Consider the following 21,827-nt stretch of genomic DNA (forward strand, 5'->3'; position numbering starts at 1 on the left):
TGTCGACTCACTTCTCGGGTGATCTCGTCCAACTGCAGAGCTTGAAACACCATCTCTACCCTGGGAGCACCCACATTTGTCTCCCGACCCCGACCTTGCCTTTAAACTCCTTATCTGCATACCTACTACCATTTCTATGTAGAGGAGGAACAGGCATCTCAAACTCAACATGTCCAGAACAGAATTGGTTATTTCTGCTCTCAAACCCGTTCCTTCTGCAGCCTTTCCCGTCTCTGTAAACTGCAACTCCGTTTTGCCAGTTGCTTGGGCCAAAAACCTCGGGAGTCATCTTGAGGCCTCTTTCACGTCCTAAGTCCCACTGATCAGCAAGTTCCATTGACTCCACTTCAAAATATTTCCAGACTTGGCTTACTCTTAGCCACCTCCGCGCCACCACCCTGTCCAATGACCCTCCTCCTCTCCCCTGGCTGTTGTCATAGTCTCCTAGCCCTTGCCACCCTCACCCCTAGTCTACTGTTGACAGAGCACTCAGAGTGATACTTGAGTCGATCATGTCAGGTCCCCACTCAACCCTACCAATGCTTTCTGCCTCACTCGGAATAAAGCCAGTGCCCTCAGGATGACCTACAAGGCTCTCCACAGTCCCCTAGTCCAACGCCTGTTGTCTCTCTCCTCTCCTCTCTTGCTGCTTTCCTCCTTCCTCATTCTACTCCAGACATACTGGCTTCCATACTGTTCTGCAACTACACTAACTGGGATCCTGCCTCAGGGCCTTTGCACTGGCTGTTTCTTTACCTGGAATGTGCTTCCTCCAGGGAACCACAGGGTTCTTTCCCTCACTTCCTTTAGGTGAGGTCTTCCCCAATCACTTCTATAAAATGACGACCCCACCCCTTGTCCTGCCCTGGCACTCGCTATCTTCCTCATCCTACTTCACTTCTCTTCTAAGCACACAACACCACCTGATGTAGTCTCCATTTGTTTATGGTCCATTTCCTCCCTCTAGGATGGAAGCTTTAAAAGGGCAGGGACTTTGTGTTGTTCACTGCTGGATTCTCTGTACCCAGAACAAAGCCTGGCACATAGCAGGTGTTCAGTAAACATTTGTTGAAGAAACATCAAGTTCTTGTTAGGAAGAAGACAGACAGCTGAGGAACAGCTCCAAGACTGACAATAGAAATTTTAACAAAGCAGCCAGATATAAACTAAGCTGTCAGTCTACAGCATCTGGAAGAGGCCTCTGTGACCTGTGCAGAACACCCACCATGCTGTGACCTCACACGGACCACCCTCTCCTCCTGCCTGCTCAGCCGTCAAGGTCCATAGTGACCTGGGGTCAGGAGGAGGCGACCTTATGCGTGGGGTGGAGGACGCAGGGGTGAGTGTTTGCCACTCTTTGAATTCTTGTGGCCTTTCATCATCTCCTAGTCGCTCTCCCGTCCCTTTCTCTAACACCTTTCCTGGCACACTGAACTTGCCAGGCTGGGGCAGATGCTGGCAGCCAGTCCAGGGCTGGGGTTGATCCTTTAGGACTGGCCAGAGGCAGCGAGAGGCAGGCAAAGGTCAGGGGCCCAGGTGGTGACCGGGGCGGGGTGTGGCGGCAGGGACTGTTCCTGTCCGAGCGTCTTACTGCTGGCCTGAGCCAGACCTCATTTCTGGTCCTGCCTCTGCCTCGGGCTTGAGGTGGAAAGCCAGGCTCTCTCCGAACCGCCATCTGTGAGGCTGACCGGCTCCCACCCTCCAGATGGGACCCACCCACTCAGAACGTTTAATGAGCACCTGCTGTGTCAGGCACAGGGGAAAAGGCACTATTCCTGTCCCCCAGGAGCTCCGTTTAAACAGCCACATATGACCTAACAATTACAACTATTATGAACGCAACGTGACAGGGGCTCCAGTGAAGCAGGGGGCACCATCACTGCAGAACCGTCTCAGGAAGCCGAAGAAGACATCACAAAGCACCATCACAGAGTCGTTCAGTTCACATCACAAAGGAGAGAGGAAGACGCCACAGGGGGAGGCAAAAAATGTGGACAAAATTTCCAAAGGTATTTCCAGTCCAATCTCGACACACCAGATCTGAGATCTCAAGCTTTCATTTTCAAATAATTTTTTTCTTCATTTCTATTTATCGTGAGGGTTAACGCAGGAAAAAATTCGATCGGGAGAACTTACGTTAACTTTAAAGGTCTGTACCAAGCCATCTAAAAAGCGGATGCTGCAGATGACTTCGGATCGGGTTTTCTCTTTGGGTAATTCTGAGGTGCGGATATTATTAATTCTTCCACCCAACGCACGTAACCGGGAGGTCATAACTATCGTCGGATAACCTGCAACAAACAAAAATGTTGTGAGCAAAATTTACCGCTCAATTGTAACACCTTCAGAGTATCATGTGGCTTGTTTATCTGTGTGTCATCTCTCCCTGGGTGAACCCTCTACGTTTATATTTCTCAGGCTTTCAATTTTTATTTATGTTTTACTATTTTACATAGTTGTGTATTTTACCCTTAAGGTTTTACAGAACTAAACGTGGTGTAAAAATGATTTAAGGCATGAAGATATTTATTGATAAATGAGGCTACATTAAAATTAAGAACTCCTATTCATTAAAAGACATTATTTAAAAGAAAGAAGGCAACCCACAGAGATATCTGCAAATATACATATTTACAAGGAAGGTGTAAAGAGCCGCTACAAATCAATAAAAGAAAAAACCTGGTAGAAAATGGGAATCACATTCCTTGTCAAAGAAATGCAAAACATACAAGTTAAAACTACAAAGCAATAGTACCACGAACCCATCAGAACGGCTACAATGAAATCCGACAAAACCAAGTGCTGACCATGGTGTGGAGCCACCGGAACCCGCACGCACTGCTGGTGAGAATGTCAATTAGCGCGACTACTTTGGAAAACTGTCTGGCAGTATCTAGGAAAGCTGAACATGTGCATATTCTGTAACATAATTCAACTCCTAGGTATATTCTCAACAAAAAAAACTGTATATTTATGCACAAAAAGACAATTTTCATAATAGCCCCAAACCGGAAAAAATGCAAATGCCCATCAACAGAATGGATGAGTTGTGGTCTAGTCATATCGTGCACGCCTATACAGCAAAGGAAATCAATGAACTACTGTTACATGCAACAACATGAATTAACTGCTCTAATGTTGAGCAAAAGCAGTCAGACACAACAGCTCACCTGTAGCATGAACCCATTTAAGTAAAGTCTAGAAACAGGCAAAGCTAGTCAATGCTAATAGATAGGCTAGTGCTTACTCTGGGTATAGTGATGGGCAAGGGGGTACACAGGGGTCTTCTGGGATGCTTATAATATTCTCTTGATCAGGGTGCTAATGACACTGGGGTAGTCACTGAAAATTCATCAAGCTCTATATTTATGATTTATGTACTTCGCTGTATGTATATTTCAAAATCAAGCTTACTGAAAAAAAGCACCTGTATGAAGAGGGAATTCGAGGGCAGTTTACAATCTGACCGCAGTATATTCAAGGAACCGTAAGGAAAGTGGTTTACTAGTGAACTCAGCCGTGGAGTGACAGACTAAAAGACTGGAAATGTGTCCAGCAGAGCACATGGTCACATCACGCAGGCAGGAGGGCCAAGGTCTAGACCAGCTCCTCAGCTTAGAGGATGGGGAGGCGTAAATCTGATGAGGTCGGGTGGAAGAGCAGGATAACGATGAAAGACTTAAGAGCAATTTAACGTTCTTTATTAATGCTCTGCAAACTTCCTATGATGAGCTGGGCCTTTGCACATGCTATTCCTTCTGTCTGGAAAGCTTTCTGCTCCTCTTCACCTAATTAACTCCTATCCAGGCCTCAGGGCTCAGCACAAGCATCACTTCCTCAGGGAAGCCTTCCCTGATGTCCCCAACTACTCGTATTTGTGTTACAGGTTCTTTTCTCCAGCGCTCATCATAACTTCACATTTACATCTGACGACGTATTTAATATCTGCTTCTGCCACTAGAAGCCAAGCTTCACGAGGGTAGGAACCGAGTCTAGTCTTGCTCACTGCATCTCCAATACCTCGCTCTGGCAGGCAGTCAATAAATCTCTGAATGAATCAATGAATGAAAGGAAGAACGAAACGAAGCCAAGACTCATCATCTGGAAAAACAGTTCAGCCTCATAGACAAACTCAGGTTGGTGGGAGCGGGCAGGAGAGAAGGACAGAATGAGAGTGGGGGCTTCACTCAGAATGCGGCCTGGGGGTCAGCGCTCCTGACACTGATGTGCATGCAGATGGCTTGGGGATCCTGTTAAGATGCAGGCTCGGCATCAAGTAGGTCTGCCTGGGCCCTGAGAGTCTGCATTTCTCAGTCTCCCAGGTGATGCTGAAGCTGCTGATTCAGGGTCCACACTGTGAGGGGCAAGTCACAGAGAGCTGGAAGAGCAGCACCAAACCTCAGGGCAGGGCCGAGATCAAGATGTGGGGATCGGTAGCAAGGAAGGGATGAGGACCAAGCAGCCGAGAGGCCTGAGAATCAAGCCCCAAGGGACCACAGAGGCAGCTTAGCTTCAGGAAGTAAAAACACAATGACGATGAAAGCTTCTAGAAGATACACTGAGGAGAGAAGGGTGTACTTAGGCCCTTATCCTATTTAAGGAGCTCCCGGCAAACCTCCGTTCTCAGTAAATAGGGATAGGGGATCTCAAATATTAATGAAAAAAATTCCTGGGACCAGCAGTGGAAGGAAACTTATTCAGTCGCTTATAAAATTCCACCCACCCCACCACCTCCACCTTGCCCTTTCCAATGAAAACGTCATCAGAAGCAGGGACTCATTTTCTGAGTAATACCAAAAGTTATCGGAAGACAACAAATGTGTTCCACAATGCTTTAACCACATTGAATTTAAAACGTCAAAATTATTGTTTAGTCCTTGTCTAAGAATTTCAGGTGGGTTATAAGTTTGGGTTTTTTTTTTTTTTTAAAGATACAAGAGAACTATTACAAGTGTGATTCTTCGTGGGAGTACACATCAGAATTACCTGGGGAATTTAAAAAAAAGATGCCTGTCCCGGCCCCACCCGTAGATGGTGATTCAGCACCCTGGGGTGTGGCACAGAAGGCCATTCCCTTCGGGAAGGGCTCAAAGGAAGGGCCAGGCGGTCAACGGCTGGAGGAGGGGGTTTTCAGGGAACCTCAGGGTGGGTTTTGGATGGTCAGACAGCACACAGGGTCTGTGGAATCTGAGCCATTCACCCAGGGCATCCACGTCACAGAGTCGGGCAGGTCCTCAGAGCAGGTGAAACTGACAGCTAATCACACCACGACTCCGGACTGAAAAAAACAAAGGTGATTTCAAACCGGAGCTCCCAAATGCAAGTCACACGGCTGGCATGCCAACTGCAGGACTGATCTTCAAACTGCTCCTCATCGCTCCGTGGATCAGCCATCGCCAGCGTGGGTAACGGCGGGACTCACGAACTTAACCGTGGTTAATGGTGCTCCCCAGCACAGTCACGGAGCGGCTGACAAAATAAACTAGACCAGCAACTAGGAAGAGATACACTTTTCCCCCCCTCACATCGATCTGTTACATAAAGGGTTTGGAACCTAACGACAATGTCATAAAAAAGAATCTCATAAAAATTGCAGAAATGTTCTTCCCACAATTGTTCCTAAAGCAAACTGATAAGAGTAGGTCCGATGTTGAATAACCACATAATTGAGCCATGTGGTGTTGTCAGATTGTCTTGGAATTATATCTTAAACAATCCGGTCAGGACGACAATGGATGCTGACTAACTGCCCTATTTCCTGTACCACAGCAATTGGGGAACTCAGGGTTTCTATGGCTTCCTTTATAAGCCTCTTAATTCTGAACAAAGCCACAGCCCAACCAGGGACACACTGGCCTCTCCAACCAGAAATGATCACAGCTGCAGCTGACGCCTTTTACAACATGGAAGCCAAGCTTGTTCTGTGCATATTTAAAAAAAAAATCAAACAGTTACAGCTTTAGAATCTGTTTTGCACAATAACAAAAGAGATTCTACCCTATAATCTTTTTATCAAAGACCATACTTGCAAAACATGATAGAAAGAGGCAACATCTCACTCAGCGCACAGTAGGGGCCCAACACATAAGTGTTAGGGGTAGCATGTGGATAGGGCGCACGCAGCGTAGGACACATACTAGGTACTCAGCAAAAGGCATTTTATTGACAATGCTAACTAAGCTTCTAATGCCATCAGGTGCTGACTGTCGACTCTAGATTTTGTAGGCAAAGCTGATTTCAAATACCTTACAGATATGCGTTCTGTTTCTTAAAATTTTACTGCTTTTAATAAGCTTGCTAAGGTTAAAAGGTAGTTATTGATAGGCCATAAACCTTTTTTTAAAGATTGGCACCTGAGCTAACATCTGTTGCCAATGTTTTTCTTCTTCTCCCCAAAGCCCCCCAGTTCACAGTTGTATATTCTTAGTTGTAGGTCCTTCTAGTTGTGGCATGTGGGATGCTGTCTCAGTGTGGCCCGATGAGCGGCGCCATGTCCGCACCCAGAATCCGAACCAGCAAAACCCTGGGCCACCGAAATGGAGCGCGCGACCCTAACCATTCCGCCACGGGCGGCCCCAGATCCGCAATGAACCTTTGACCTCCTCTACAAACTCAGCGGACGCAGAAGCAGGCGCACGTTGCCACAGGCTGCCCCGCCCGGGAGTGTGGGACACCTACCATCCTCCCCTCTGGCCTCCTTGCCTGCCCTGGAGCCCGAGACAGGGAAGAGGCGATGCTCTATTTCGTAAGGGTCTACACGCTGCTCTGGGGAACTCTGTTCTTCCACAAGCCCACGAACCACAGACAAGGAGCAGGGAGAAGAGCACATTCTTCTCCATTAGAGTTAGAGCAACGTGGCTCCACTGCGATCATTTTAAAAGAGTGTGTTAAGGTTATTCTACACCCTTGTTTTTAAAAATAAGAAGTTAGCCCTCTCACTTGAGTGCAAGTTTCCGTTTAAAAAAAAAGGAAGAAAGCAGTCATGATTTATAAACACCTAATTTGCGAGTAAACCATACAAATGAACGGGGGGGGGGGGGGCTGGTTGCAGGAACCTGCGTCAATAATCATCAAGCTGACCTAGCCCAATGCTACCACCTAGTGGCCACCAGAGGAAACACTTCACCTTCCAAGGCAAACACAGGTAACAGCCATGCTCCCTCCTTGTTGGATCATTCGGTCTGGCCTATTTAAAAAAACACAACACACACTTCACTACATATAAGGCCTAATTCTCTCCCTTTCCCAGGTGAACTCAGCAAAGCTCTTTTTTTTTTTTTTTTTTTTTTGCTATTTATGAGCCCAACAGATGCCTGATCGGCTGGAGACGGGTATTTCTAGCACAGAAAATAAACACTCATGTACATGTACGACTAGCCATGCTAGATGGATGACTCGTGAAATTAAGCATGCTTCGCAAATACCAACATTTAATCTATTTAAGATAAATGTTTTATTTGTTAGTATTGCTTTCTCCTCCTCCTCACTGTAAGCACACAGCAGTTAAGCTACATTATTATGGGTTAACCAAGTCTTCGAAGGGCAAACCAGGCCCTAATCACGACTTCATCACACACAGACAGGAAAGCCAACCACACGCTCAGATGGCTGCCTGCACTGCACACAGGCCAGCTTCTGGTTTCCGTCTGCTTTAAGGTCGGGCCCAAGTGCTCCTTAGACGTCCCTGAAGTGGGGCAACTCTGCTACGGACAAAACTGACAAATACCTGGATGCGGATTAATCACGTATCAGGCACTGGACTGAGAAGAGATCAAACTGTAAGAATGCATGCTGATAATTAAGTGGCTAAAAGAGACAGTGACTAAAACGAGGCTTTTTATACAAGAGACTTAACTAAAACTTTAGTGTACTTAAGAATTATCTGGGGAGCTTGTTAAAATGCAGATTCTTGGGCCCGCCCGGTGGCACAGTGGTTAAGTTCACGTGTTTATGCTTTTGTGGCCCAGGGTTCGCCGGTTCAGATCCTGAGGGCAGACCCAGCACTGCTCATCAAGCCATGCTGAGGTAGCATCCCACATATAAAGTAGAAGAAGATGGGTACGCATGTTAGCTCAGGGCCAATTTTCCTCAGCAAAAAGAGGAGGATTGGCAGCAGATGTTAGCTCAGGGCTAATTTCAACCCCACTCCCCCTCCCCCTCCCCCCAAAAACCTACAGATTCTTGGACATCACTCAGAGATTCTGATTTTGTAATGACTCAGGAAATTGCATTTTAAAACTTAAATTCTCTTTGAACTTACAAAAAAGTTGCAAGAAAAACAGAACTCTTGCATATTGCTGTTGGCCTGGATTCAACTGTGAACATTTTGCCACATACATTTTCTCTCTCCTGCACACTCCTCCCCCTCCCCCCGCTTTTTACTGAACACTTGAGAGTAGCAGATTGTGTCCCTTTACCTCGCAATATTTTAGCACATCTCTCTCAAGAACAAGGGTATTTCACAACAACAGTACAATTTTCACACTGAAGCAATTTAACATTGATAAAGCACTTATCTAATGTACCGTCTATGTTAAAATTTTGCAAATTGTTCTGATGCTGTCCTTTATTTCTTTCCTTCTGATCCAGGCTCCAAACTAGGACCTTGCCTTGCTTTAGTTGTCATATAGAAGTTGCTTTTTTTTTTTTTTGGTGAGGAAGATTGGCCCTGAGCTAACATCGGTTGCCAATCTTCCTCTTTTTTTGCTTGAGGAACATTAGCTCTGAGTGAACATCTGACCAATCCTCCTCTATTTTGTATGTGGGTCATTGCCTCAGCATGGCTGACGAGTGGTGTAGGTCTACACCCAGGATCTGAACCTGAGAACCCGGGCCACCGAAATGGAGTGGGCTAAACTTAACCACTATGCCACAGGGCCAGCCCCCAGAAGTTGTATTTTTAACAAGCACCCCCAGGGGACTCTGATGCAGGGGGCCTGAGCACCACCCAGTGGAAAACGCTCAATCAGAGGATCTCCAGGGTTCCCTTCGGTTGACCTTCTGTGCCTAGAGCCAGGGGCTTGGTTAGGTGGATGCTCTACGTCAGGTTTCCTGCCCATGTTGCCAGTCGCTTCCCAGGGCTAAAAAGAATTTCCAGAGTTGAGCAGCTGTCCCATCACTCAGTCTGGGGAAGCACTTCCTCAGGCATTGCTGGAGTACCAGCCTCTCCAGTCTATATGTCAGTGCCGGGATTAGCACTGTTGTCATAACAGAGGGGAAGAAAGCAACAGTTCAAAAAGTATTCTACCACTTGATATTACATAACCAGATGTCTTGGCTTGTTCACTCAAAGTAGTTCACATCTTTCAGACAGCAATTCTTAATTCATAACATCCAAGTTATAAAAAAGACCACAGTGCCTTCTGTTATGCACATTCTTTCTCAGAAATGGACAAGAGTCAACTACCGGTGTCGTAAGGAAGAAAAAGGAAAAGAGATGCATGCGTATTGTGTGATCTATTGGGCTTTGCAAATATTAATGAAACTCAGCCCAACTAATTAAAAATTGATGATTTTAGTTTTCATTTGTGAAATACCCATATGTCCTGGAAAACACTTCTATATACACTATTTCACTTTATTAATTTTAAATTATGTGCAGCTCATAACAAGTTACCATAAACTAGTACACGAAATTTTTTTCCTCATGACTAATATTTGTAAATTTATCAACACTACACTCTGCCATTTTCTCCCCACTTAGTTGACTTTTTTAGTTTCCAAAGTACAACACTGCATAACAATAACAAAGATAAATATACTGACATTTTAAAAACTAACTTGTAAACATAATCACTACTGAATATTTACTAAAGTAGAAAAAAATCTCTTCATTAAGGGAGGCATTTTCATATTGCTAATTCAGCGTTAAAGTCAATAAATTAATTTGTCCTGAGCCTATAGACAGAAAAATTTTTAAACAACATCTTTAAAGTTTAAACTGCTAATGATAACGATAACCACAGCTGACAATGGAAGTTTTGGGTGCACAAGACTTTAATTTGGGTATGCATATATAAAAATATTTAATATCTTTTATTTATAAAGAAATGCTTCTGTGAATGCCTTTATGGAGGTTTTTAACTCCCAGATGTCACATTATTCTCCACCACATGGGAGAAAATGCTCACACAAGTCACTTTAGAAACGCAGCTCAAAACTCAAATTATCTTGCAATTGTTAATCCCAATACCCCAGAAGTACAATCTCGGAATCAAATCACGGGTTCGACAGATCCTGCAACTTGTTCAGGGAGGGGATGTCTGACCGGAGCCCCGGGGGAGCACAGTGGAGTCATCTGCAGGATTGGCTGTGTTCATGGAGACCCGCAATGAGAACCCTTGTTCTCAAACAGCTTCAAAATGTCAAATAGTTTTCTCATCACGGAGCTGGGGTTTATTTATAGGTTCGACACCGTGACACTTGCAAAACTAACAAAATAAGAGTTTTACTTGATCCCGGGAGGATGACGAGAAGTAGGTTTAAGCTCCCTGAAGGGCAAGATAAAGAATGCTGTGGGAGCTGCAGGCGGTTTTGGGAGAGAGGTAATGTTGCTATAAAGAGAAACCAACCTCTTATGTTCCATGAGCTGCGTCCTCGGGGCTGGGATGGGAAGCTGCCTAACCAACACAAGGTTTGTTCTTCAGTGATCTGAAAACTCACCTTCAACTTGTGCCTCTTGTCTCCTCCTTTTCTTAAAGCATCCCACTGAGGCAAAAGCACAAATTTTAAGCGCACAGCTCTCAAGAAGGCCGGCAGGAGCTCCCGCATGGCCCCTTCTTCCCCTCCAGGGGTGACCACTCTCCTGACTCTCAACATTATCACGACATTTTTTAAATGAGATTTTTAGAAGGTGGTTGTCTTTTTTAATGTTTAGGAAAAGGTCATCTGGCACAGTGCTAAACCAGCCCCCTCCAAACTTCCCAGGACTCCACCCTCCCAGGCTGTTTCTCAGCAGGCCTGTGGATGCTGCTGGCAGCTCGTCTGGTGTGTGGGCCGTAGAGAAATGAGAAGAGCCGTCACTTGGCCTCCCCCCAAGGAGGTCTTTGACCCGTGACTGGTAAACTTCTCCTACTACGTGCAACTCAGTCAACCCAGAAACTTCTGAGGCCAGCAAACCTGCTCCTGGGAGAAAAAGGGAACACACGCCACCCACGGAAGGACCAAACCACACCACGCTGAGGACAGTGACTTCCCAGGACTTACTAACTAGACAAGCTAACCCTCCAGCCACCAAGCAGCCAGCTGAATTCCCGAATCAGACTAGGACTACAATTTCACAGGCTCATCGATCTTGTTTACCATTACTTTTAGCCTTTGTTATTACTTTGGCAAAGGAGTTCCGGATCGTTGACTCACTCAATATTCATTTACTGGGCGCTGGCTCTGCACCAGGCCAGGGAGTGGAGTGGGGGCGGGGAAGGCAGAGGGGCCTGGAGTTTCAAGCTCCAAGGGAGATGAATGCCCTGGGTGCCAGAGGAACAGGAAGGCAGCTCCCGACCAGACCAGGGGGGCTGGGTGGCAGGACCAGTTCACCAAGGCTTCACGGGGAATCTTACAGGATAAAGGGAAATTGGCCAGGTGGCAGAAGCACATCCCGACACTGCACGTGCAAAGGCCAGAGGGGAAACACATGCACATTTTAGGAACTCCAGGGGAACAGAGTTAGTAGCAGTGTCTGAGGAATAACTGACATCCTAGAGAAATCTCAGGGAGGAAAAGATGAGGTTCTTCGAAATTCCAAGGGGCCATCACACAGGAGGAATTAGGATATGGTATGAGGCTGTGTGAGGTCAGCAACAAGGGAATCAGAAGTGGGTTGGAACCCCCCCTTAAGCATTTATCAGCTGTGTGAACTTAGATCATTCCCCCTGAGACTCAGTTTCCTTACCTATAAAAGGGGGGAGATTTTCTCTGCTTTCCAAGGTTGTTTTAGGCACTAAAGATGGTACGTATGCAAATTAACTGGCACCTAGCAGGGCCCCATCAATGGTACTTATTACTACTATCATTAGACTGATGTTTTTAGACCCCAAAGGTTCAATGGGTAGAAGATGAAAGAAACAGATAGCCCTTCAACAGAAGAAAGAGCTTTCTGAACAGTCAGGGTTGCACAAATATGGAAGGGACTATGTTGGGAGAGAACGAGCTCCCTGTCACTAGAGGTGATCAAGCAGAGAAGCTGGAGGAGACCCTTGGTGAGAAGGTTGCAGAAGGCAGGCTGGCACTGGAGGAGGTGGGATGGATGAACTTTGAGCTTCCAGGACCGAGATTCTACTATGATTTCAGTTTCAACAGTGCCAAGGTTACATTTCTGTATGTGTAAGCCCTACTCAGCAGCAGCACTGTTCAAAACTGGATTTTCTGATATGGATTTCCCAGGAGAAATATTCTAAACAGATAACTCCTCGGAAAAAAACTAAAATGGCCCATCAAACCATGAACTAGGGGATAAAAGAATATGAACGGACAAAAAGCAATACACAAAGGCCAAAATATAGACAACCGGATGTTTTAGACTGAGCTGTTTTATGTAAAATTAAGCTACCAATCTCTTTTCTTCCTCCCTCTGCACAGTTCCACTAGGCCTCAAACAGACTGGAAAACAGGATGGAATAAATTTACTCCACAGGGACACGAATCAAGTTGCATAAACTTTACAAAAATACTGTGCTAATATTTGCCCTCGGGGCACAGACACGCCCATTTGGACGTCGGTCCATGATATTTCTATCTTCGGCTCCAGCCCCCACCCCTTTACAGCCAAAAGCAGCAGAAGCCCTCAGAAAAGAAAACAGCTAGAGTCACTTTGAAAGGCTTGAGATGTGCTAATCGCAGCTCATCCCAGCCAAGAAGCAGGAATCTCACAGCCGGGCCATCCTGCCAGCTCCGTGCCTGCCAAGGAGTCTGCAGCCAGGGGTAGCCTGGCCAGAGAAACCCGAGCCTCACCACCAGCAGCCCTTGCCATCACCATCCCTCAAGGAAACACAGAATAATACCCTCCAACCCCTCCCCGCAAGGTATCACCCTACTTATCACTAATCAGCCAACTGACTGGGAAAGTCACTCCTCCATTTTTCTTCAGCCCAGTTTCCCAGCTTAGAGCGCTCTCAGGCTGCTTCCAGTTTTCAAACCCGCTGCCTGGAAGGTTTTAATCCGAGGGGCCATATCAGGTTATATTAGGTACAGCAACTCTGTTGGTTGCCAGCGCCTCTAGAAACCAAGATAAAATGTATTTTTATGCAGCCTCGTCAGATTTCCAGAGCTTTATGACTTGGTGAGATGGGGTCAGAAAATTAATGAGAGGAAACTGCATTAACTCTAAAAATGACTTATAAAGGCATGCCAGAATGCTCATCACAGCAACAGCAATTTGGAATAATTGAGTGCAAATAATATATCTTGCTGCTGCCGTTGTTGCATGTACTTGTACTAAGGCCTTCCACGTGCAGGGAGCTGGGAATATAGACAGATACAATCCGTTCTTTGATTTCAAGGAGCGCCTGGCAACTTGGACCAGGAAAGCTGCTGCCTGGCGGCCCCAGGTGGCCAGGGCTGGTTGGAGGTTTGAAGGAATCAGTCAAACTTGGGTTCTAGTCTCGGCTCTTCACTTCCAAGCTGGTATGACCTTGGACAAATCAACTTGCGATTTGTCTCAGTGTCCTCCTCTGTAAATAATCCTGGGGAGCAGCGATGTCGTGCCTGGCCCACCACAGACACTCAACGCCAGCTGCTGTGAGGACAGCCTCTGTATTACGCCCTTTCCCCGCTCCTCGCTCCTAGTCCCTGGGCCATTCCCATTCCCAGGCTTCCTGTCCTGAGCAGCAATGAGGATCCTAAAGGGCTTCCGTTTTCCAAAGACTTTCACATCCCTTTCTCCTGCTCTGTTCATTCTGACTGGGCCTCGCGGGCAGTGTTGCTGCTCCCACTTTACAGATTGAAGGTTAGACTCCAACAACCACGCCCAAGTCACACAGTCAGCCTCCAAATGGGGTGATGACCCCAGGCTCAGTGCAGGGCATGCCACACCTGCCCACAGGCCCGCAGGACTGGGGAGGAAGGGGACTTACAGGTGATTCATTGGGGCTGGGGGAAGCCCCACTTAATAACTCGTGTCTCTAATTTACTGAGGAAAGGTATGTTCTTACCCTTTGAGATAATCTCATAAACACTCCCCACAGCTCCCATGTTGGTCCATTTCCTCTTAGGAGATGGTCCAGAAAAGTTTTCTTCCCCCCAATTAATTCTGCAACATCAGAAACCTGAGTAATGACTTGGGTATCTATTACCATATTCCCTCCGTTCTAAGATGACATGATTGCTTTAACAGGTGTTTCAGAAAAATTTTAAAGGAACAGTACATCCAAAGCACCCTTTGATCTCGAAGGTCGTGATCTCAGAAAAGTTAAAATGTGGGATGCACGCCTCTCAGAATTGAGGAAACGTAGTCAATGACTTCCTCTCACTTTTGCAAAGGCGTGGGCTAGAGTGCATGTACATGACGTCTAAAGGCCCTTCCAGCTTGACAGGCAGCCACCCCTGGGTTAATTATTAGCAGAGAACAGGAGTGGGCCACCTCATTTCCTGGCCCTGGGTTTGGCCTGGGGCCTCTCCTACCACGTGACCAACAGCTCTCTTTCCAGGGAGATCCTGGGAGAGTAGCCGGCCAGCCCCAGCCCGTCCACTGCACCTGCCTCCAGGGATCTCAGAACTGTGAGGGCCCCTGAGGAAGGCCCAGGTTGCTGGTAGCCCCCAGGAGGCTGGGTTTCTCGATGAACTTGAGCTCAACCAGACCCCTGCCTGCTCACCCGCAGGGGCAGGCACACGTGCTGGGTCTAAACCAAGGATCTCATGAGGACAGTCAGGGGATGGGGGTGACTGATAAACCAGGGGGACACTCTAGGTGCCACAGAGGCCCAGGTCTCCAGGAGGATCCAGGACAGCACCTAAATCCTTTCAACCAGCTGTGGGAGGTGCTCAGGCAGAGCAGGGTCTCCCTCCAAGGCTATGAAAACACAAGTCAGCTCTGACCACCTGAAGGCGGCAAACCCTGGAGGGGAAGTGGGGGGGCAGCTCAGCTGCCACGCAGGGGGCACTGATCCGCTCGCATCAGATAAAACAAGCCAACCAGCAGTGTTGCTTGTTTGGGGGCAGATATTAAGTTGTACTTATAATGTCTATACAATCACACACCTTACTCTTTCCCATTACCCCACTATCAAGCATTTGTCCAGGTGTTTCAAACACTTCACTGGCATTTTTTGTTATGACTTCACAATATTCCATCTACTGGAATCACAACCACAGCTGGGTGTTCAGATGACTTCTAATTAGTAGGGCTCAGACTTTCAGAAGAGCCCACAGTAAACCCAGAGGGGAGGAGAAGCTCGTGAGCAAGGGCTGGCACCAACATCAGGGAAGTGGGGTCCCGATGAGCATGGCAGCAAGGTGGCAGGAAGGGAGGAGACCACAGCCCAGAGGAAAATGGCAGAACGATGAGCAGGCGATCAATGATGATTTGGGCAAAACCACCAGACTGTCCTGGTTGGTAGAAAAGACAACAGAGTCAATCTTTTCACGTGGGGAAGGATGGAATGAAAGGGGATGGGAAGGCATCTCCCACGACAGATGCGCTACACCTGTCATCTCATTTGACTCCCCCATCAAAAGAGAACTAGGCTAAAGACCGTAAGGACCGTGCCTGAGGTGACCCGGTACAGAGCAGAACCCAAATCCAGCAGCTCCTGACAAATCGCACTCCTCCCAGACATTGAACTACCCTGCCCTGGTCTGTCTTTATTATGGTAAAACAAACAGAATCATAAAATTGCCATTTTAACCATTTTAAAGTACACAATTCAGTGGAATTAATTACATTCACAATGTTGTACAACTGTTACCATTGTTTCCAAAACTTTTCACCTTTCCAAACAGAAACTCTGTACCCATTAAGCAATAACTCCTCCTTCCCTCCCTCCCCCAGCCTCTGGCAATCTCTACTTTGTCTCTATGAATTTGCCTGGATATTTCACCTAAGTGGAATTATACAACATTCGTCCTTCTGTCCCGGCTTATTTCACTTAGCATAATGTCCTCCAGCTTCACCCATGTTGCAGCATGTTATCAGAACTTCATTTCTTTTTAAGACTGAATAATATTCCATTGCATGGATAGACACATTCTGTCTATCCATTCGTCTGTTGTGGACACTTGGGTTGTTTCCGCCATTTGGCTACTGCAGTGAACATCTCTGTATAAGCATCTGTTTGAGCCCATTTTCAGTTCTTTTGGGTATATACCTAGGAGTGGAATTGCTGCATCATTTTGTAATTCCATGTTTACCTTTGTGAGAAAGCACCAAACTCTTCTACAAAGGTTACCCCATTTTCCATTCCCACCAGCAACGAAGGGTATTCCAATTTCTCCACATCCTCACCAAGACTTTTATTATAGCCATCCCAGTAGGTGTGAAGTGATATCTCATTGTGGTTTTGATTTGCATTTCCTCGATGACTAATGATGTTGAGCACCTTTTCACGCGCTTATTGGCCATTTGTAGATCTGCAGAGAAATGTCTATCCAAGTCCTCTCCCCATTTTTTAATTAGGTTGTTTATCTTAATTTGGGTTGTTGAGTTATGGGAGTTCTTTATATATTCTGAATGTTAAACCTTTATCAGATATGGTTACCAAATATTTTCTCCCATTTTATAGGCTGTCTTTTCACTTTCTTGATGATGTCCATCGATGTATGAAAGTTTTTAATTTTGATGAAGTCCAATGTATCTACTTTTCTTTTGTTGCTTGTGCTTTCATGTCACATCCAAGAACCCACTGGTCATGAAGATTTACTCCTATGTTTTTTTCCTAAGAGTTGTATGGTTTTAGCTCTTATATTTAGGTGACTGATCCATTTTGGGTTAATTTTTGTGCGATGTGAGGTAGGGGCTGCCATGGTCTTTCCAACCAGGGTCCCCTCCCACCATCATCCTCTGGCAGAGCCGACAGTGCTGCACTAGACCATGAACTTGAAGAAGGCAGGGCCTGGGTCTTTGAAAAATCACTATTGTGCTGTAGGCAGCTGGCCCAGTGCCTGGTACCCAGCAGGGGCTCAATAATTAACTGAGATGAATGGATGGTTGAGTGGATCAACACTGGGGGCATGCTCCACCCCCAACCCGCTTCTCAACACTACTCCAAGACCACCCACCACTGGCTGAAAGACTCGTTTGTAACAAAGGAGTAGATCTGATAGGCTAAACATTTTAAGGACTATATATATCAACAACTACACTTACACACTCCTGTCAGTTAAACTAAAATGGTCCAAGATCTAACTAGCCCACTTAACTAAGGACAGGGCAGAGGGTCCCAGGCTGGAAAGCTCAACCTGTCCTTACTAGTCTCCTAGTTCAAGCCCCTCATTGCACAGACAAGGAAACCAAAGGGCCAATGGAGGCAGTGACCTGCCAAAGCCTGGGCTTCAATTCCCAGGGTTTTCCCCAGACACAGGCCTCAGTGATCACCCACTGCAGACAAGCAATGAAAAGGCGGGAGGTTAGTCTGAATTCCTACAAAGGGCAGGAGTGGCCCTCTGGCTCCAAAACCTCTCAACCACAAACAACGAACCCTGGTCCTAGATCTCATTCTGCGACACAAGGACCACCGCCGTGCCCTCATCACATCGCCCCTCACCTGCTCGCTCTGCCCCCTTCATGTCCCTGGGCTGTGCCAAGCTTGTTCCGCAGCTTGCAAGTCCCCTCCCACAGACATCCTCCGCCTGGCTCCCTCCCTTTCTTCAGACCTTATCAGTGAGGCCTTCCTGATCACTCCCCCTCTCCTTTACTCTTTTTCCCCTTAGCGTTTATCACCAGTGGACAGTTCAGTACTTGTTTATGGCCTGGCTCCTCCCAATTCCAACAATCCTCCTCCCACTACAATGGAAGTTCCTTAAAGGTAGGGACTCTTAGTTAACTGCTGCTGTATCCCCTGCACCTGGAACAGTGCCTGGCAAACACGAGGTACTCAATAAGTACCCGTGGAATGCATGGGTAAGAGGAGAACACGGGGAGCACCACAATCAGCATCTGGCACATCGCTCCGCATTACAGAAGGGAAGGCAGGCGCTCCAATGCACAGGTGAGCATGGCCTGGACCCGGCAGCCACAGGGGCCCACAGGCCATCCCGGCTCTGGGGCCTGTGACAGGGGCAGTCAGGGCTGGGACACTGTGGGTGATCAGACAGCACCACACATTTCAGTTAAGCCTGAGATGCTGGCAGCTATTACTGTGCTGACCTGGCCATAGAAAATAGAGTCTCTCCCGACAGGCACTTAAGAAATGCTGGTGAAATGCACAAACGAGTGAATAAACAGAAGCTAATGTACACAGGGCTTACACCTGCACTTTTATGAGGTTCCTGTCATTGCTCCTAACAGTATGTCATTCCAACAATGCTGGGAGGTGGACTGACCCAAGTGAGTCCATTTCCAGGAACCTACTGTCAGGACATACCCAGACAGGAAATAAAGTTTTATTTGCAAAGATTTTCCTTGCAGAGACATCAAAAGTTACCACAAAAGTTGATTTCTAGCTTTTGAGGGCCAGTTAAAAGTCAGTCACAAAATAGCCACAGGAGAGCCATGAAGAGTTCATAACGACATGGAAAATGATTAGATGATTAAGTTAAAAAGGCTAGCTACAACAGTGTATCTCCAATATGACAACTATTTAAGACATAAAGGAACTCATAAGGTCATCAAAACATAATTGCTAGTTTTTCTACCCTTTCAACTTTCCTGTATTTCCAAATTTTCTATAACGAGCAATAATGAGTTTCAAGAAAATAACTTAAAAAAATGCTGTCACCTGATGCTTTATTGGTGCCCAGGGTGTGGGACTGCTCCGACCTCCATGCATTCCGGCTGCTCCTCTCCCGCTCTGCCTTCACTAGGCCCGGTTTCTTTCTCTTCCTCCAGGGGGCCCCCAGCACCTGGCCAACAGCCCGCCTGACCCTGCCATCACTTGGGCCTTGTCAGCCACACCTGCAAGCACTCTGCCCTCAGAAATGCCGCCGTGAGCCTGGGCTGCCCCACCGACCACAGTCGGGCCAGAGTCCTCCACTTCCCAGCTCTGTGGCTTTGAGAAAGTTATTGTACCTCTCTGAAACTCCATTTCCATCTCAGGAAAGTGAGGCCGGCGCCAACTCACAGGGGCCTAAGGTTCAGGGAGTTCATGGGCCCCACTTGACAGGGCCCTTCTGAGGTTAAGGTTCAACGTGCTAATGACTGCGAATGGCTCTAGACCCTGCCACGTGTTGGGTCCCAATCCGTGGTTCCAGCCCGCCTCGGGAAGCTGAGATTCTTCATCCTCAATGTGCCTAAGTCTGGGCACCTGTCCTCTCCTGAGGGAGCAGGAGAAAAGCAAGTTTGCTCTTGGATCTTAGAGCAACACAGGGGTTTCTTGGCTGAAATCCCCACTCGCCCATGGAACCCTCTACTCCTCCAGAGAGCTTACCGCCAAGCTCCTGCTCCCCAGAGCTGATGCCCAAGTCCCCATGGCTCCCCAGCCCCCATTCTACCTTCTGAAGACGTTCCTGACATTTTCACTGGAGGTCCTGCCGACTCCTCAAACCACCTTCCCCATCCGTCCACACCAACTCTCTCCCAGGCACCCCAACTCGGTGCGCCCCGGGCATTCAGTGAGCCCCAACTGCGCCAGGCTCCACGGCAGGCGGTGGGGCTCGGAGGTGACTAAGACGCCATCTCAGGTCTCTGCTCTCTGAGTTCACAGGCTGGTCAGAGCGAGAGATGCGTGAATAATCAAATAATCACCTCGCAGGGTAGTAAGTGCTGGGAAGACAGGTGTGTGCCACTAGCTGCTGGGACCTTGTCTAGGGCGTGACCACAGCTCAGCCTGGGACAAACACAGCTTCTCAAGGGATTTTAATGGCAAAGCTAGACCTTGAAGAATGAAGCATCAAACGACGAAATCAAATCACCCAATACTGACCTCAAAGCCCTCAGGGGCCCCTACTGCCCATCCTCCATCACCACCCACAATCTGATTCCAATCTAACTGGCCAGACCCAGGACACCTGGTGGCCCCCACTCCAAGGGGTCTCCAGGGAGCTGGGGAGAAGGCTGTGTGGCTGTGCTCATTGTGCTTTTTCTCTTCTCCACCATAAGACATGTTCTGGACCAACGCCACTCAAAGTGTGGTCTCCAGAGGGTTGGCGCAGCATCACTCGAGTGTTAGAAATGCAGAATCCTGGGCCCCACCCTGACCTTCGGCACCTGAATCCTCTCGTGTGCGGGTAAAAGTCTGAGAAGCTCTGCTCCCCACCTCTATCCAACTTTCCCTGGAGCTTTGGCTTCCTCCTCCTCTTTCACAATCTTCATCACATCCCACACCCTCCGTGGCAGCACCACCTCAGCCCCGCCCTGCACAAGTCACACCATCTCTGAGACCTCCAGCTCCACCTGTGGACCAACGTCACGCTATAGTCCTCCTGTCAAGCTTACTGAGAGGGACAGACAGCAGGCTGTGCTGACAACCAGCACTTCCTGGGTAATTATGTGCCACCGGAGACCTGCCTTCATCACGGGCTCTTCCTCTGATCTCGTGGGGTGGAGAGACCTGTCAGTCTCCATGTGGAGAAGAGGAAATCGAGTTGTTAGAAGGCTCAACTCGGGGCACAGAGCAGAGTGGTGGCGGGGTAGGGGGGGGGGGCCAGGCTTACAAGCTGCAGTAGAGATAACAATGACCACCGCAGCCCTGCAGAGCAAGCTCCGCGGGAGGAGGCTGGGAGCAAGGACGCACATTCGCATTTGAGGTGGGGAACGGTTTGGCCGGGACCATTGTGGGCAATGTAGCAGAGAACAAGTGGGAGAGGGAGGCAGAGGCCAGGCCATGAAACCCTTCAGGGGCAGGCTAAAGAGCTTAGACTTACGCGGCGACAGGAACAACGACGTTCTTGGAGCACACCGGTCAGAAACGGTTCTATCTTTCCCTGACATCCATCCCATGCCATCCCCTCACCCCCAGAAACCTGATTCTTCACCATTTGGGACACGCTTCTCTGACCCTCCCCACGCAGCAAACCAGCAAATGCAGTCAGGCTCCCCCAGGTCCATCTCCCGCCCTCTGGTCTCCTCTCCATGCCGAAGGCCGGCCCCTCCCACAGCAAAGCCTTATTAAGAGTCACCAAATTGGCCTCACGTGCCCCTCAACAAGGTCCAGCTGCCAGGAATCCTGCCCTTCCTCTCCTGTGACTGGGAGCACTTCCCCAAGGACTCAAAGCATAGGCTCCCCTCCAAGCCCATGTTCCCACATCAGATCCTCGGTCTCCACACTCATCTCCTGGAGGAAGAGCCGGGACTCACCTCCTTCCCCTTCAGCCAACATCCTAAGGAGGCCCAAGGGGGTCCTGGGGGATGAGTGAATAAGAGACAATCTCCGCCCTAGAGAAGCTCCCAGGAGGGAGCCCAGACCCTGAGTGTGCGCCCCTTTAAAGGGAAAACATCCTCCTGACCCCCACCCCACCCCACCCCATCCATTCGGGTACCTGGATCTATTTGGTAACTTAAGAAACAGAAGACTTTCTTAGTCTCTGAAAATATCTTTTGTTAGCAAATAATCACTGTAACAAAGAACTGACTTTATTAGGATTGAAAAAATTTAAGATTAACTTTGTCTAAAACAGCGTTAAAATTATAACACAAAATTTAAAAATCCTCACATTATTTATAGACCAAAAACATGTCGGAAGAACTTCATTTGTGAAATAGAGAGTCCGGGTGCTCACCGTGTGGTCTGGGGATCCGTCTC

General features: G+C 47.7%; 1 protein-coding gene across 4 annotated transcripts in view; it reads right to left on the reverse strand.

The window, feature by feature from the left end:
* PTPN3 (protein tyrosine phosphatase non-receptor type 3) overlaps positions 1 to 21,827 on the reverse strand; it is a 146,023-nt gene that overhangs the window by 72,973 nt on the left and 51,223 nt on the right. For 2 of the 4 annotated variants that reach the window (XM_046685721.1, XM_046685729.1), the window contains exon 2: positions 2,137 to 2,291. In XM_046685721.1, coding sequence (XP_046541677.1) covers positions 2,137 to 2,291 — 155 coding nt within the window. Of the gene's footprint in view, positions 1 to 2,136; positions 2,292 to 20,949; positions 21,102 to 21,827 lie in introns of those variants that run through there. The other 2 variants (XM_046685714.1, XM_046685739.1) reach the window with 2 other exon arrangements.

Source organism: Equus quagga, chromosome 1 (assembly GCF_021613505.1).
Source record: "Equus quagga isolate Etosha38 chromosome 1, UCLA_HA_Equagga_1.0, whole genome shotgun sequence".
NCBI lineage: Eukaryota > Metazoa > Chordata > Mammalia > Perissodactyla > Equidae > Equus > Equus quagga.